The following is an 18,007-nucleotide window of genomic DNA, read 5'->3' as shown; positions in this document are numbered from 1 at the left end:
AAACGAAAGATTTTACGAGCACGACGTACAGGCCAAGTCTACATTTCTAATCACGTAGTCTTCGTAACACACGGCACACAAACGTATATGAAATAATTTCCAAGTGGCAATCAGATTTTGGGAGAAGCGGATCACACAACAGCCATCAGAAATGCTTAACCAATGTACAATGAAGATGAGCGTTATGCATAAACACAATGGAAGATGTGTTATATTAATTATAATAAGCAGATCAGTGCAGGTCACACATAAACGTAGATCCAATTAACAAAATATACTAGAGATTTCCCGTAACCATACAGAAAAACTATCGCATTATTTTAGTGTCATAGTATCCGGGCACTACAAATGGAAAGGCCATACTTTAATTTTATAAGTCTTTAGCTCATAACATTGTAAAACGCAAACTCCACACTAAAGATCATTTTCTTCTTTAAATTTTCAAAGTCGAAACTGCACGCTATTTCTTGCAGTTTTCTAAAGATATAGATTAAAAAGTTGTGCATATACTCACACATACTATACAAGATATTTGATTGTGGATTAATTGCTAAAATTTATCGGTTCACATTCAGGAGAAGTGGTGACTACCACACATCAGTAAGAGTTTAATTACAATTTGAACAGGTATTGCGATTTATGATCAATGTTGTAGAATGTGTAATTTCGCAATACGCAAGCTTTAGGTCGCTCACTTTGACGAGCACTCTTTCACGATGTCAGAGAAGTTATTCGAATGGATTGATATTTTCTGTATACGGCTATAACATAATGCGAATTTTTTATGTTGTGGATATTAAAAGTTATGAATATTTTTCGAACGAAAATTTACTTAAGACTCGAAGAAAGGGTCACCCGCGTCGACGAAGACGTTTCGGCAACACGCCGGGCCGCGTGTCCCTAATGCCGTACCCGAAACCGAACGCGATTCTGCGCCCGACGCGTTAACGCGGTACCGCACGCGAGCGTGTTGCTGAAACGTCTTCGTCGACGCGGGTGACCCTTTCTTCAAGTCTTAAGTAATTTTTGAAAATAATTTCGAAAATTAAGTAATTTCGAAAATAATTGCGTTGCCGTGGTAGTCGAATATATCACGTGATAGGATTTTATGTACTTTCCATCTCAGATATGTGTAATTTCAACAAATCCGTAATGAATCGTGCGATATAGACCGATTGTATATGATAATTTGATCCGACTGCTTTCTTGATGTACGCAATTCCCATTGCAATGATTACAATTACATCTGGTCTAGTGAGTAGTCTAGAAATGTAGCCCACCTAGCAGTGCCTATCTAGCAAAACAATTGCTAGATACGCTAGCTAGCGTATTTAGCATCAACAAACAAGACCGCCCCCGTCCCCGCCCCATCCCGCTCTTGCGAATGTTAATTAGGGTTAAACCTCGTGAGCGCCAGCCCACAGATACCGACCTCACTGTATCATCTGAGGAATTAACCACGTGGGCACCAGCCCAATTTCACGACTCCATCTGGTAAGCCATCCCTGCCACATGCCTTTCTTAATATTATAATTAGGTGCACGCCCTACTGTGTTGGAGTAAGCCACGTCAGAGTGATACCGACCTCACTGTGTCATCTGAGGAATTAACCACGTGGGCACCAGCCCCCATATCGTAAGCCAGCCTCCAGCAAGTCCCTCGCACGCGCAACACACGCTTCTTATTATAATTACGTTGCATGCACACCTACTATGTAAATAACTAAGACTGGGCACGCGCCTCAGTCTTATAAAAACGGTGCATGCAAACGGAGATTAGTCAGAACAATAAAAAATGGCAGACCAGTTCTACATCAATTTACTCTCAAACGCTTCCACCGATGTATTTCCTAATAACACGATGAGTAAGTTCAGAGTTAAACTTGCTCATCCCGTGCACTTAGATGGGAAGTGGGAAGTTGCCCTGACAGAGGTGAATGTCCCGTTTGCAATTAAGAACGTCACGGACACTGTTAACGCTATATCTGAAACTAGTCTCTTTGCTCCTACACTCACAACAGAGCAAATTAAGTTTCGCGCAGGAGAAAACATTATCTTACCAATTCGACAATTCCTAACGAAACATTTAAAAAGCCAAGCAAGGATTCTACGTGTCACTGGACATTATGAGCTACAACTGCCACTCAATACCGGACTTGAGTTCAGCCTAGCCCTCTCTGCCAAGCTTCGTTCTCCTGAAAAGATTATTGGATGTTCGGAAGTGGATGAAGGTCAACCAGTAAAAGTATTGAAGTATCAAGAGGATACAGAAGAAAAAATTACTTCAATCACGTACCGCTCACGTACAACAAAATATGAAATTCCAGAAGGGTATTACGAGTTGGGAAAGGACCTAGTTGATGCAATAAATCATGCATACCGAACAAAGCTAGGGCTACCAGAAAGTGCACGTGTTTTGTTTTATAATCCATACAATGGAGTTTGTCAGCTGGAAGGTCGTAGTGAGGGTTATGTCACATTTCATCCATATTTGGTTCTGATGCTTGGATTCGGAAAAAGGACAACCTTCTCAAGTTTTGCTGTAGCCCAGCGGGATGTCTGTCTTTTTCCAGCACAAAATTATATCTTTATTTACAGTGACATCATCGAGAATGAAGCTGTCGGTGATATCACGGCACCTCTTCTCCATTTACTCCCTTTCAGAGTGCAGAGTCGGAATGAAGTGATTTCATATTCTTTCACTAATCTTTACTATAAATATGTGATAGCAAAAGAACTGACCACCATTCAAATCGAACTGGCAAACGAGATAGGTGATTTCATTCCATTCATTGCCGGCTCAGGACGTGTTGGAGTGACACTGCATTTTCGAAAATGTATATAACACAGGCACCCTGTTGCATAGCACATTATGGTACGGGCAAACGTGATCAACCACTGCCACATTATTCAGCTCCTCTTTATCAAGTCGGATCTGGTTATTTCTCTGATTTAGTGCAGCAGTTTATACCTATACTAACGAAGAAGGTAGCTCCCTACGTGAGTCGAAAGCTCCTCGACACTGGACGACACATAGCAGAAGAAGTTAAGCAGGGATCAACGTTTAGAGAAGCTCTAAGGAAAGGAGTTGGTCGTACAATCCATTCAACACGTGACGAGTTGCTTCAGAGGCTCAGAGGAAAAGGAAGGAAAGAAAACAATCTGTCAACAATAAAAGCAAACGTAAGAGGGTGGGTCGGTCAGTAAAATCCCTGAAGAAGCGAAGAAAGGTCGATTTTTTTACCACAGAAAATGTCTAGCATCGCAATAGTACATAAGAATTCCTGCCTCTGCACCACAAACCAATTGGAACTGTTTTCTCTTCCTCCAACAAACTTTTCCTTGGAGAAGTCAGAATATGTGGAGTTTTTTCCAGTTTCTGCCCCTACAGCAAGTGGTGTAATCGAATATAATGTTCCAGGTCTCGGAGGTGGATTCTTTGACTTGCAGTCTAGTTTTCTACACATTCAATGCAAAATTGTACGGAAAAATGGAGATACAGCATCAAGTACAGTTGGCAGTACAGTGACACCAGATAGTGTGATACCTGTGCAAGCATTTGCATCCTCGCTCTTTCATCATGTCCACGTCTACCTTAATTCGACACTGGTTTCTAACTTCGAAAATTATGCATATCGTTCATACTTGGACATAATAACAAATGCTAATAATGTTACTCAAACTCACACCCTCTCTGCAATGCTCTACGAACCAGATCCAGTGGGAGAATCTGAAAATTTTGCCGCTCCTGTTGAGGCAAAAGGAATTTTTGCACGCTACAAACGGACCAAAGGTTCGACACTCTGCGATCTTTATTCCCCTATCTTCAGTGATATATGTCAACAGGAAAAGTTTCTTCTCAATGGAGTCGACATAAGAGTTGTCCTTCGTCAGAACACAGATGATTTTCGACTTCTTGCACCTGCGAGCGAGACTGAAAAACACACTATAGAGTTTTCACGAATTGTGTTGTACCTGCGACGTGTGCAGGTTTCTCCAAGTGTACTCGTCGGCATCGAACGAAGACTTCAGACAACTCCAGCATCATACCTCCTTCGAGGATTAGAGATTAAGTACAGGACAATTGCTCCAAATCAATCTCAAGTGATTTTCGATGACCTTTACAGTGAACGAGTTCCCTCAAAGCTGACAGTATTGATGGTTAGAAGTGAAGCCTACCAGGGTAACAGACAAAGGAATCCATTTAAACTTGAAAATTTCAAGCTTAAGAGAGCTGTGCTTGATGTTGGTGGACAACAGTACACAGATGACTTTGACTTTCAACGATCGATCTACTCTAAAGGATATATGAATTTGCTTCACAAGCTGAAGCGGAAAGACATACCTCTAGCTCCGGCTGCATACGAGAAAGAAACGTTTATGCTCTACTACCATCTCACTCCAGATGTGGAAGTGCAGTCGCTGAGTCCAGTGGTACAAGCCAATGTTCGTCTCACCCTAACATTTGGTGGAAATCTTACAGAGGCTGTTACAGTTCTCTTTGTTTCAGAAACACCTCGTGTGCTAGAAATCAACAAAGACAGACGAGTCAAATTCGTATAGAAAAAAAAATGGAGGAATGGGAATTTTATGCAGCCTTTGCTCGAAATCACTGCACAAGGCCACTGTTTCGTGGAACATTTGCATGCAATGAAATTGCAAGTCAAAAAGCTGAACCAGGGCTGTATGTTGTAAACACAGCTCCTAGATCCTCTCCTGGAGAACACTGGACCTTATGTTACATCTCTAAGAACAACAGCATTTCTTATTTCGACAGCTACGGCATACGACCAGTTTGCAAAGAAATTTACCAGTTTATTCACCCAACATCTTCCTTTCACTACAATGCAAAACGACTTCAGGGATATGGATCTGCTACATGTGGACTGTACTGCTTGTATGTAGGTAGTCTTCTAGCCTGTGGTTTCTCTCTTCAAGAGTGCACTCAGAAGTTTTCACCAACCAACTTCAGACACAATGACAGATTGATAGAAACACTTGTTCGAAAAAATTTCCCAAGAAAAACAGAGGATATGTCATGCTGTAGTGTACTATGAGCATTCAATAAAATTTCAGTTTGCCTGAAAAGAGCTTTATTTGTCAACTTAATTTGCACACTATATAATGAATCATTGGTAATAAAAAAAATCTCATCTGAGATAGGCTATTTACAAACAGTGACTTGCAAACAAAGACATTGTTGATGATTACATACATGCTATTAGAAACTGGTTATTTCATACACATACAGTCAAACTCCTTTATAGCGAACACCTTTTTAACGAAAATACCACTACAGCAATTTTTTTGCGGTCCTGCTGGAGCCCTATAGGTCCAATAATGGACATCCTTTTTAACGAAAATACCTTTACTGCGAATTTTTTTTGCTGTCCCCTGAGTTTCGTTGTAAAGAAGTTTGACTGTATAATCAAAAATTTTCTGACACGGATCATTTACAAACAGTGACTCTCATCTGAGACAGGCTATTTGCAAACACTGACTTGCAAACAAAGACGTTGTTATAGATTACATACATGCTATTAGAAACTGGTTATCACATACTCTTATAATCAAATTCTTAGAAAACAGGTTATTTCACGCACATATAATCAAATTCGTCTGAGACGGTCCATTTACAAACAGTGACTTGCAGACAAAGTCAGTTGTTATTTCCATCGCAAATGCATGCAGCAATATGGGAAAGCAAACTGTCTCTCTTTCACTCACATCAAGAGCTACACATTACTTCAGGAAGACATGAAATTCATCAAACCAGGTCTCAGCTTAGTCATCACTCGTGGCTAACAAATATCCTCTAGCTCCTAACTCACAGTTGTAAGTAATCCCACACTGACAACCATAGATGTGGAATAATGCAATAGCTTTAGTTCATGGTTCTAACATGACATTGTTCTAATATATGACAAACCATAGCTATATGGATGTAACATCTTTATTACAATTTTTTTCTGTGGGACCAGGAATAGAAGGGCAACATCTGTTGCGGGGGTGATAACAGATGAGTTCCCTCCTACTCCCGTATGCCAACTCTGTAATGAAACCTCGTGACGGTGCACACCCCAACACCATCGCTTCATTAGAGAGACCAATCCGTACACATTAAAAAAATTCAACCATAGCCAAAAGGTAGCGTGTCAATTCCATCATCACAAATGAAGCGTTTCGTATCCAGTGGATTGAGGGCTATTTTTGTCACTGACACACTTTTGTTGACATTGTCCTTGTGCACAATGAGGTTCTGTTTAACTTTATGCATTGTGCCCTGCTCGAGAGCATTCGTATACATAGAGAAGTGGAGTTTTTGTGCTTCACATTGTTTAACACCCTTAGCGCGATTGTACTGCTTTTTGCTGCACAGATCGAGGGCGTACAGCTTTGGCTTCAGACAACAGAAGCCAAGAATGTGATCACGAGGAAGCTCATTTTTAAACTTTCCTAGTACCATCCTGTTTTTTGTCGAATAGAGTGGGTGATCAGGGTCATATCCAGAGTTGTCTAGATGCTCGTCAGCTAGTTCGTGGAGTACTTTATCGTCACTCAGCATCACAATGTAAGAATCAGTGTCCATGTATAGCAGTCGTGTATCAGGGGCTACACGGAGAAGATGGTTATGATAAAAATCAAACATCTTCAGCTTAGACAATTCCAATATTGTGAAGCCCAGGTACAGCGGTTGCTTCATGCGAAGAACAGACTGACTAAATTGGAACAAGATGACGTGAGAGCTCAGAGGGCGGAACTGTTTCAAGTTTGGTTTACGTAGAAGCTTCAACACTTGCTCATCTGTTACTGTGAGGCGACAATTTACGAATTTCCTGACTTGCATACATGTCCTGCCATATACACTATTAATCATTAGCTTTGATTGCTGTTTCTCAAATGCGTTTGTAGCTCGCTTCCGAAGTTCGTGATTGAAGTCGACATAGGATCGCAGAAAGGGCTTTTGATTGAACTTGAGAACCCTGTGAACTTTAGTGAGACGCAACCCCAATTGCAGATACAGTTGCAAATTGCGATAGTGGAGAAAGTACCTCTCTTTATCAAATAATGTTAGCAACAGTTTTGCTTCGGTAGCTTTCTGTGGAAGATTGAACTTCTTCATGAGCGCCTTCTGATAGTCTGACAATAGCTCATAACGAACGGACATTTTTTCAGGGGCAACGGGAAGATCTCTGTGGCGTTCATGAGTTGCTCGGTCATACACTAGGTCTACCTCAAGAAAGTAACCCACAGGGCTATCATCTCGTATCTGAGCTATATCCAAGTTAACAATTTCCTCCTCAGTGAGCCACTCAAATCCTCCGTAAGGCAATGGTTCTCTCATGACTGCTCCATACAGGCCATTTACATCAATGTAGTTAATTATTTTTTTTTCTTTTTCGGGATCAAACTGTTCTGTTCCTGGCACATTCGCAGTTGCTTTTCTCAGGGAGCACTGTGTGACACCTCCTCGTAAGCCATTCTCGATGAGCAGGTACGCGTTGGGGTCGTTAATTAGTTCTAGTTCTACCTGACTCATTTTTAGTGCACAAGACATGCTTAATCCTGGAAGGGATACAAAATGAAACGGTTCAATCTTGTGCACATCGAGTGTCCACTTTCGAAAGTTCTGAAACACATCTGCTAAAAGCAGTGTGTCTGTCAGAAGGTATAAGTCCGAATACTCTCCAAGACTCTTGAGCCGAAATTTTTCATACACATTCTGCGCGTGGTTGTAGTCTTGTTCACTTACTTCGGTTCCATTCAAAATGTTAAAGAACTTATCTCGAGGTGGTAGCGAAGGCTCATCATAGGCTTCAAAACTGGTGACAAAGTTATAACAGAAGACCCCCTTACGAACAACCAGCTGAAAGTGTTCCTCATTTGGAAAAAACTGGCGAAGGCATTGAAAGTTGGATTCACCTTTATCACGTAGATTTTTCACCAGTGTTTCAAGGCTTGCGTTCAGAAAACTCAAACTGTCCAAGAATCGATAAGAGCCGATGTCAATTGCTTTAAATTTTTGACAGCTGGTGGCAATCACGTTGATGTCTGACTTCTTAAGCAGATGTAAATGAGACAGGAGAAAACTCATGTCATAGTTAGCATTATGTGCAATGATTGGAATCTTGGGTGGCACTCTCAGTTTCAGGTTACACGTCTGACATAGTGTTTGTCGAAATTCTCCGCTTACATGGTCATGGTCTCGAACTTTTTGTCTTTTAGCAAAGGATTCTTTGCAGATATTACAATGAGTGGCTGCTGTATGTTGACGCTCATTCTCTTCAGTCATTTCTAGAGGTGCAAAAGCATGTATCCATCCTAAAATTTCGTCATGCAATTTCCGCAGCAGCTCCATAAATACTGTGACACAATTAGGACCACGGAAAAGATGCTTTTGCAACACGTGTGAGTCGGATGCACGTATAACCAAAAGGCAAAATGAGGAAGGACAGTGATCCTCATACACGTTTGTTTCCTCCAAACAAGGTGACAAAACACTTTCAAAATCATATACACAGTAGAAAGGGACTTCCGACATGAGATGTTCCCCGGCAAATGCTACCGTCTCTCCCTTCTTAGGGTAAATTGTCTTAGCAACCTTCTGATGCAAACACATCTTTAAATGATCACTGAGGATTCTGTCTGATGAGAAGCCCATCATACACCTCTTGCAATGAAACCGTCCGCTAGGTTGAAATAATCCATTAAAATTTGTGATAAGCAGAAAATGAGAGTCGATTAGCAACAGATCCACATGTTTCTCACGCTCGTCATCGACAACCTTGATGGGGTACAGAGATTTGTCTTCCCTTTCGTAGGCGTACACATTGATACTGATACCATTATTTTTTTCGAATGCTTCAACCTCTTTTGGGAAAGCTACCGGGAATGTTTTCGGAAAAACATACTCAGAAATATATGGTCTGTACGAAGATGCCCTACGCCTGCGATAACCAGTAGCAGGATGCAGTGCAGCTATTACAGAGAAGGCAAAACACATGTTCTGCTCATCTTCATGCAAACCAAAGTCCACACACAACAGAGAACGAAACTTATGCTTCAATTCTTGCGGTAACTCAAACTGGGCACATCCAATCAGTTGAGGCATCAAACGTCCAATGTTCATGATACAGGCATGAATGCGAAAGAGAAAAAAACCTGAACCTTCTACTTCGAGGTTTTCCAAATTTTGTGCTATTTCAGCAGTCACTTGAGTGATAGAAGGTTCTACATCTGCCTCTGACCATACTGTCACTACTTTGGAAGGCACGAAACTAATTTCGAGCTGTAACTCATCGTCTGGCGTGTGACGACCAAGTTCCACTTTAAGCAATACAAAATAGCGCAGTGGGAAACCAAAGTGTCGTAAGACATCAGCAATGTACTGTCTGTACTCGTGAAAAAAGGTTGTAACATCATGTCCGCTAACGTCCCTGTCGTGTAAATGTAGCTCGAACCGATTAGTATAGTTTCGCAGTGTGCACAAAGTCTCACAAAAAGGAATGCAGGGGGCTTGAAGATTGTGAACATTTGCCAAGTGAATCTGAAGACCTAATGCTGTTGCATAATACTGCCGTTCGTGCTGGGAGCATAAGTGACACGTCACCATATCTCATCACTTTCTCTTCGAATTGGTGAAGATAATATCTGGCGAAATGACTTTTTTACCATCTTTGGTAAACCGTTCTTTCTTCTCCATTTTGAGATTTGGAAGCAGTCGCATTTCCTCTAGCTCTTCCTCCGACAATTTTTTGAAGCGTCCAGGTAGATACACTTTCACTGGCTTGTCGTTTTCCATGCGGAGCTCCACGTATACGGCCTCGCCATACATAGTGTCAATTTTCTGAATGTCCAGCACTTCGAACTTTTCGTTTTTGGGTATGTTGCTCATTTTCTGAATTTCACCGTCACCACATTTTTTCAGTTTATCCAACTTTTCCATGACGGATGACATAGCTTACTTGTGTTATGGAGGCTTCGCTGTTATGATGACAATTTGCTTTCTCCTCTTGCTGTATAGAATGAACTGAAAGAGAAGAATAGATTTGTAAACTCTTACATCTTCCACAGGAATATGTAACACACCTCCTCAGTCTGACGTTCTGAATGAAGAACCACTCTCTATGTCCGCTCTTATATAGCGATTGCATGCAGCTCTCTAACATGTGTGCACAGCCTTGAACGTCTACATCCTTGCAACGTTATACGTGAAGACATGTTTCAGCGTGTCCTATCTAACTTCATTGGTCTGGTAACTAACATACCTGCGTGCACAACCTTGAATGTCTACAACCTTGAACGTGTGTACTTCGACTTTGGGCAAGCTTAGAGCACAGACTTGTCTTTGCTTTTTGTTGTAACCTTCCATTATGGAATGCTCCTGGTCTGATAACTAACACGGCTGTGCGCAACCTTGAATGTCTACAACCTTGAAGGTCTGTATTTCAGTTTAGCCAATCTGAGAGTGATGTACAGGCTCGTCTTTGCTGTAACCTTCCTTTATGTAATGTTGTGATTTCATAGCATGCTTCATTCGTTTGCAAAAGATGGCTGAGGTTGGACCTTATAGGTTTACCACTCCGGTCTCAATGACCATATCAGGTCAAAGCCAGAGTGGAAAGACGACACTTGTTACACGTCTAATTAAACATAGAGCTGCTGTCTTCGACAAACCATTTGATCATATATTGTACATATACTTGTACAAACAACCAATCTTTGATAATTTTCCAGAGGTAACCTTCAGTCAGGATATTCCTACTAATCTTGATACTGTAAGAAATTCTTTAATTATATTTGATGATTGCTTAGCCGACAAACAAAGGCTCAAAGAAATCTGCAATTTTTATGTAGCTGGCTGTCACCACCTCAACTGTTCAGCTATTTTCATAACACAATATTTATTTATTAATGATCCTCTGTATAGATGCATTCAGTTTAACAGCAGTGCCTTAATTTTATGTCGTTCCGCCCGCACTGCGGACCAAATGCAAATACTTTCACGACAACTGTTTGGTCGAAAGAAAAGTGAACTACTGCCAAGTATATATAAAGATGCTTGCAAGAAACCATATTCATACCTTGTAATTGACCTATCCCAAAACTGTTCAGACCAATTTAGGGTGTGGACTAATATATTTCCAGACGACCAGCGACAAATAGTATATAAAACATGAAACGTGTCAAGAAGAATATTCATTTCCTTCAGTTGCTTGCTGATGCAAAGTTGCCGGAGCAACGTTATTTTCTCCTGGAACATGCTACGAGAGAGCAACTAACTGCTATTCGAGAGATTTGTATGAATCTTTGTAAAGGAAACATTAAGGTAGCTCCAAGAGTGAGAAATCAGTTGCAACCTTATGCAACACCTATCCGCTTTTTGGCAAAACGAGACACTACAGGAGTGAAGAAAGTTCGAAAGGTATTGCAACAATCTGGTGGTTTTCTACAGTTCCTTTTGCCACCTTTGCTGGGTCTCCTCTCGACTTTAGGTGGAAGGGCGATAGCAAAAGCAATCGGAGTGTAGTCGATGCAGAAATACGAGCTTGTGCCTTACCGGGAAACCCCCATCCCACAGATATTGAAGAAAGATGAACCAGACGATATCAAAGCAAAAGAGATAATCCAATATCTTCACTCCTTGCTACATCCCACTGTGAGTGAGAGCACACCTACACTGGGTTCAACAACAGCGAGAGAAGAGGAAACACAGACCGAGGAAAAAAGTAATACTGTCGTTGATTTCATGAGCAGTGGCTATAAAATCAGATCAGAAAACCTATTACGTCTTCTGGAACCAACGATCTCATGGGATAGGAAAACATTTCAGATAATTGTCGACGGTGAGCGAGTAGACAATACTAATATAATTGACCTCGTATACTATCTCGTGACGAAAGCAAGAAATGTTCAAAGACCACCCTATTTTGATCGGATTTTGCCGCTATTGGTCAAGCTAAACTTACCAGCACTTATTGTGCACCCATCTCGTCTTCAAAAACATACAGCAGAGAAAACTCTGGCCACTCCTTCACCTCATTCCGTAAGTGAAGCTTCCACACCTCGACGTGCGTCACCACCGCTCACACGAGCCGCGAAGCGCGCACGACAGCTCACATGGACACCGTACTGAACTCCGAGGAGAGAGGCTACTTCGAAGAAGAAAAAATACTGTCACACTTCCCTCCAAGACATCATAAAAAGGTATTAGCTATGCTTCAGCTGATGACAACGGTTCTGGCTTACGACGAGTACGGAAGAGTTATCTGTCACGGAAAGGTGGTGCCACACTCATCTATTGTTGAGCTTTTGAAGTACGAACTTCACAACAGGCAACCTCCCTGGATGAGAGGAGACGTTTCAGCTACAATCAACGCTTATCTATCACTCGATGCTCTTAGAGTTTGCAGTAGGAAGAAGTACTAATGGCAGCCTACTATGACCCGCAACATGTCGGCAGCTTTGGTGGAGTGCAGAGACTTGCTCGAGCCATAGGCGAAAAGAAGGACAAAGTCACTAAATTTCTGGAGACAAGTGATGTGTACAGTTTGCATAAGGAATACAAGCGACCCACGAAGTTTCGAAAAACCATTGCACTTGGACTTCGTGAACTATTCCAGGCTGACCTAAAGGATTTGCAAAGTCTAAAGAACCAGAACGATGGTTTTCGCTATTTGCTCTTTTGTATAGATGCTTTCTCTCGGCTTCTTGCCATTGTACCTATTCGTAATAAACGATCTCCCGAGGTTATTCGAGCTTTTAAACTTGCCTTTAAAAGAATTGGGACACCCAAGCTTTTGCACACAGATCGTGGAACAGAATTTACAAACAAGGTGGTACAACAGTTTCTGAAAGCAAGGGGGATCCGGCTCATCCATACAAATTCTCCTATGAAGGCCAGTATCGCCGAGCGATGTCAGCGAACAATTGTGACCACACTGTACCGTATCTTCACATTCCAGGGTCACAAGCGATATGTGAACATTTTACCTCAAGTAGTGAAAGCTTACAACAATCGCGTACACAGATCGCTTTCTGCCAGACCAGTGGACGTAAAGAAAGAAAACGAGCACATTTTCCGAGAGAGACTGTACCCCAGCCCGGTTGGACCACCAAAAAAGCCGCGCTACAGCGTTGGAGACGTAGTGAGAATTGCAAAATACAGACATCAGCTAATAAAACGTTATTTAGGGTCATTTACGTCAGAACTCTTCGTGGTGAGAGCGATCAAGTTAGGGTATCCTAACACGTACCTATTACGTGATCTTAAAAATGAAGACATCATTGGTGGGTTTTATGAGAGTGAAATTGTACGAGTGAGAGAGGTTCCAAAAGTAGAGAAGATCATAAAACGACGAGTTAGAAATGGGAAGCTTCAGTACTTGGTTCAGTTCACTGGCAGTCTGGACAAGAAGTGGATCGCAGAAAATTACCTTGGTTTGTAATGACCAGTCAAGACAAGTCAGCCGCCGATGACACAACATGGCCTGAGGTTGATCCTCGGCTTGATGGCGCATGGTTGTCATCATCAGACGCAGATGAAGAGCAGCCTGTGCTAGGTAGAGATGTGTGTGGCAGATGGAGAAGAGGTTACACACACGAATTTCGGATGCAGCCTGTGTGTCGTCTCAAACACGTCTCCTACAAAGAGATATTGGAATGTGGGTTAACACAAGTAGGCAAAACTTCGCTCGTGGAAGCTTTTAAAATTGTGACGGATATGGTGTTGTTTCAAGCGCTGCCAGATCAACCTCCTGACAGGGTTACTTGGAAAACTGCAAAAACAATGTATGCCAGAGTTCACACCGCCTGTACGTTTGCCTCGGAATCACCTTTTGCCTTACTTGCTGAATGGTCACGTCACGTGGACGAAATTTTGACATATGCTGACGAGGTTGACGCTATGCATCTTGCTGCCGAGAGTCTATGTTTCATGGAACAAGCCGAGTCTGAAGGTTGGCACTACTTAACAGGCTACATCAGCAAGCTAACACTTGACCTCTTCAAACATCGACTGGTGCACAATGGAGCATAAAAAAAATAATCACCGCTCATGTATCAGGGAAATAAAAATGTACATTTGTACTAAGCCCTCTCATTTCATTGTGAGTGAACAGACATGGATAGATGTTTGTGTGTTCTCTTCTCCGTTGTGTGGCACACGTTTTTGCTTGTTGTGGTGATCATCGAGCTAACGAAGCTTCCATCCTCTTCCCTTCAGCTTCATCAGGGCAATTGCAGCAAAGAAGCTGAACTGGAAAAATATGTTTATGTACATTCGTGCCCTTCTGACTTGCTTGTGGTACGCATTTGGAGTGAAAACGGTAAACCGAAGCGTTCTGGTGTTACCCTAACACGAAACGAAACACGCCAGCTGCAAAAATGCTTAGAGACAGCCAATCTTACAAGGACCTATTACGATAACGAATGCTCAGATGTATGCTGTTTGTGCTTAGAACGTGAGTTAAAACTTCGCCGCTGCCCAGGCAACATTTACTCTCTTGGCAGAACAATTGGTCGACATCACTCTGGCTATGGAATCTCACTATCTAAAAGGGCTGTGATCTCACTGTCCTTGTATCTAAATAAAAAAAAAATGTAACTGTTTGCAAACGTTTTCACTTCCTGTGATGGGCTAGGAAAGCATTCCTTAAATCACAAAGACCTGCATGTCGCCACTGAAAGCGAGAGGCATGAAACCTTGTCGTTCCTCATATTTGCATTTCCATAAATGACTTGCATGTTCATAGAAAAGCATTATATATAGTATATGTATTGCAAAAGAGGAGGGCAAATCCATGTACTTACCACAGTCTGTCTTTCCAGTCAAACACTCTCACGGAGAAAAAAAATCTTCATCTGGAATCCCGAGTGGATTAACTTGAAAAAAAAAAGTTTTCCACCTCTTCTCCATTGTATAGCACACATTTTTGCCTTGTTGTCAAGGAAGATCTCAAACTCTTCCCTTCAACCTCTTCGGAGTAGTTACAGCAAAAGAAGGAAGATGAACTGGAAAATATGTTTTATGTCAAAGCAAAATCAAACGATAAAAAAAAAACACCGTTTCGCTAAGTTTAAATGCAAAGAAACATGCAGTAACAAGACTGAACATTTCCTAAAGTAGGCTTTCCCCCAATGCACGTAGGAGTTGGGTGAAGACTAGCTACATCTCACAAATGAAGGTAGACACATTCCTTTCTTTCTGACCTGTTTGCCATTGACGTGCAGGTGAAGTGTTCTGTTGTTACCCGAACATGAAATGAAAAAGAGAAGCTAAAAAAATGCTTAGAAGAAGTCGATCTTACAAGCCCAAAATGTGAGATGACCCTTCAACCTCGTCGGAGTAGTTACAACAAAGACGATGAACTGGAAAATATGTTTTATGAAGAACCAAAGTCAAACAATTAAAAAAAACACCGTTCCGCTGAATTGAAATGCAAAGAAACAAGCAATCCAGCAAGACTGAGCATTTCCTAACGTTGACTTCCCGCAACGCACGTAGAAGTTAGGTGAAGCCGACTTGTAAATTAGCAATGTCCTCCAAAACATACAACGCAATGCAATGTCCTAAATAAAAAAATAATGTTGTACTGTTTGCAATCGTTTATTTTTCATTTCATCTACTGCGATGATCTAAGAAGGTGCACTTTAAAATCACAAAGATTGCATGTCGGCAGCGGGAAGGAATGAACCTCTTTTCTTTTTTTCTTTCACCTACATGCATTCCATAAATGGCTGTGACCTTGCACGCTCACAGGGGAAGAACTTATAACAAGAGAAGAGAAAAAAGCATGTACTCACCTTAGTCTGCTTTTCCAGTCAAACACCCGCACGGAAAAACCTGAGCTGGAATGTCAAGTGAATCCACCTGAAAACAATCAAGTGGCATTCACTTGACATTCCAGCTCAGTCCGGAAAGCGTTGCGGACGAACCGTCTTATATAGAAGTCGCTTCGTTTGCCTATGAGAGTGCAGCGTCGACCGTCTCGCCCCAAAGACGTGATGAGGAAAGTGATATTATCGTTTATCCTTGAGAGGTAATTACGGCTTTACCCGGGCTGGCTCGCTCTGTTCAGAAATCAAAGCAGTCAGCATGGAGGTGGCTGTCATTAGTATACTGCGTCTTTTTTTCTTCTTCTTTTTCCTGCGGCGCAACATGTATCGCATAGTAATTATTTTTCCTGTCTTCGAGTTGCAAAGGCGACACCGGCTAGAGTAAAAAGGTACGACCTTTATCCAACGAGTTGTCTTATATGCAAATGCTTGCTATTGCAATAACATCGTGTATCTTCGAGCGTTTATTCGACTTGCTCGCGTACTCATGCAAATCAGCAGAAGAGATATCACAGTCTGAGTGGAAACAGCGTGACCTTCAGCCATCCCGTCGTCTAATATGCAAAGCGTCGCTAACACAACAACATCTTAATGGAATACGGAAAAAGTGATCTTATCATTTCTCGAGAGTTAATCCGTGTCGTACACAAAAACGGATTAATGGGGAGAGGTAGCCTGGTCGACTGCAAGTCCAAGCATGTTTAATGAAATCTCTACAATGAATATCATGATGTTCCCCCATGATGCGTCGGATGTCGAATTTCGAAGCGGTAAGCCTTTTGTCGGTTACACGCCCTTAGCACCCTGTCCATAATCACTTCTCAATACTAGCTATGCCATATCCTTGCAATTCGCAACGATGTTGTGGCGGGGGCCGGTGCATTTTTCTTTTTTCGATCGGTTGTCGAAGGTCAGAGCTGTAGGCTTTTTTTTTTTTCGGTTACGCTCTTAGCGCTCTGAAGTTTAAGTATATACTGTCTCCTCGCACTTCGGAAGGAGTCGATTGGCTCATCAACCATTTCCATTAGGCAGACGATAGCGAGGTGTCCTACTTGTCGACTTTAAAACGTAATAAGAAAAAAAATATTTGAACAATGTTGTGCCATGTATGAATCGAGCTATCGTTTTATCCTTGCAGGGATCCAATAAACAAAATACAGAAGCCGACACTGAAGATTTTTGTTTAAGTTTAATTTGTACAAGCTTTCGCGTGGAGGTCCACGCTTCCTCTGTATTTTGTTTATGAGATCTACAGGACTTGACTCCCCTCTTCGTATACGCTTTTGCAGGATCGAGTAAGAATTGTGCAACTATCCATAAAGAATTAATCTTCGTAATCTTATTATTATTTCTTTTTACTAAGATCCTTAGATGGATGAACGGTTATGGCACATTTCTGATTTCATAACTAAGCTAATTATTCATTGTTAACGTAGTTTGTTTAAAACAAGAGGTATATCATTCTGATGGAACTACACAATTAAGATGACATTCAGTGAGTGCATCCTACAGGCAAGCAAAGGGGTTGGTGCCCCCACGTGGTCAGCCACAACTGGTCAGGTTTAAAATCTGCGAGAGGGTGGAGGTAAACTTATTAAGAAGTATAACGACAGCTTCGTGGGCTGGTTCAACCTTCGTGAGATGATGGGGTGCTGCTGTAGTGGGACTGGGGGGGTAGTTCAGTCATAATTAAAATACGATCTTGCAACTGTGCTTTTTATGTAGTTCCTTCTAATCTACAGTAGGCATGCAACCTAATTATAATAAGAAGCGCGTGTTGCGCGTGCGAGGGACTTGCTGGAGGCTGGCTTACGATATGGGGGCTGGTGCCCACGTGGTTAATTCCTCAGATGACACAGTGAGGTCGGTATCACTCTGACGTGGTTTACTCCAACACAGTAGGGCGTGCACCTAATTATAATATTAAGAAAGGCATGTGGCAGGGATGGCTTACCAGATGGAGTCGTGAAAGTGGGCTGGTGCCCACGTGGTTAATTCCTCAGATGATACAGTGAGGTCGGTATCTGTGGGCTGGCGCTCACGAGGTTTAGCCCTAATTAACATTCGCAAGAGCGGGATGGGGCGGGGACGGGGGCGGTCTTGTTTGTTGATGCTAAATACGCTAGCTAGCGTATCTAGCAATTGTTTTGCTAGATAGGCACTGCTAGGTG

General features: G+C 41.9%; 1 protein-coding gene across 9 annotated transcripts; it reads right to left on the bottom strand.

The window, feature by feature from the left end:
• Positions 1-4,375: 4,375 nt before the first annotated feature.
• On the bottom strand, positions 4,376-16,712 carry LOC135388522 (uncharacterized). Of its 9 annotated transcripts, XM_064618115.1 has the most exons (4): positions 15,804-16,712; positions 15,210-15,240; positions 13,436-15,011; positions 4,376-10,029 (listed from the first exon to the last, which is right to left on the bottom strand). In XM_064618115.1, the coding sequence occupies exon 4, from the start codon at positions 9,610-9,612 to the stop codon at positions 6,130-6,132; it is 3,483 nt and encodes a 1,160-aa protein (XP_064474185.1). In that variant the 5' UTR covers positions 9,613-10,029; positions 13,436-15,011; positions 15,210-15,240; positions 15,804-16,712; the 3' UTR covers positions 4,376-6,129. The 9 variants fall into 9 exon arrangements, with proteins under 9 accessions (XP_064474185.1, XP_064474188.1, XP_064474187.1 ...); XM_064618118.1 differs by having other exon boundaries at positions 4,376-9,236; positions 9,605-10,029; positions 13,436-16,712; XM_064618117.1 differs by having other exon boundaries at positions 4,376-9,897; positions 9,965-10,029; positions 13,436-16,712.
• Positions 16,713-18,007: the final 1,295 nt, after the last annotated feature.

This window comes from Ornithodoros turicata, chromosome 3 (assembly GCF_037126465.1).
Source record: "Ornithodoros turicata isolate Travis chromosome 3, ASM3712646v1, whole genome shotgun sequence".
Lineage (NCBI taxonomy): Eukaryota > Metazoa > Arthropoda > Arachnida > Ixodida > Argasidae > Ornithodoros > Ornithodoros turicata.
This window is presented reverse-complemented; position numbering and strand designations above follow the sequence as displayed.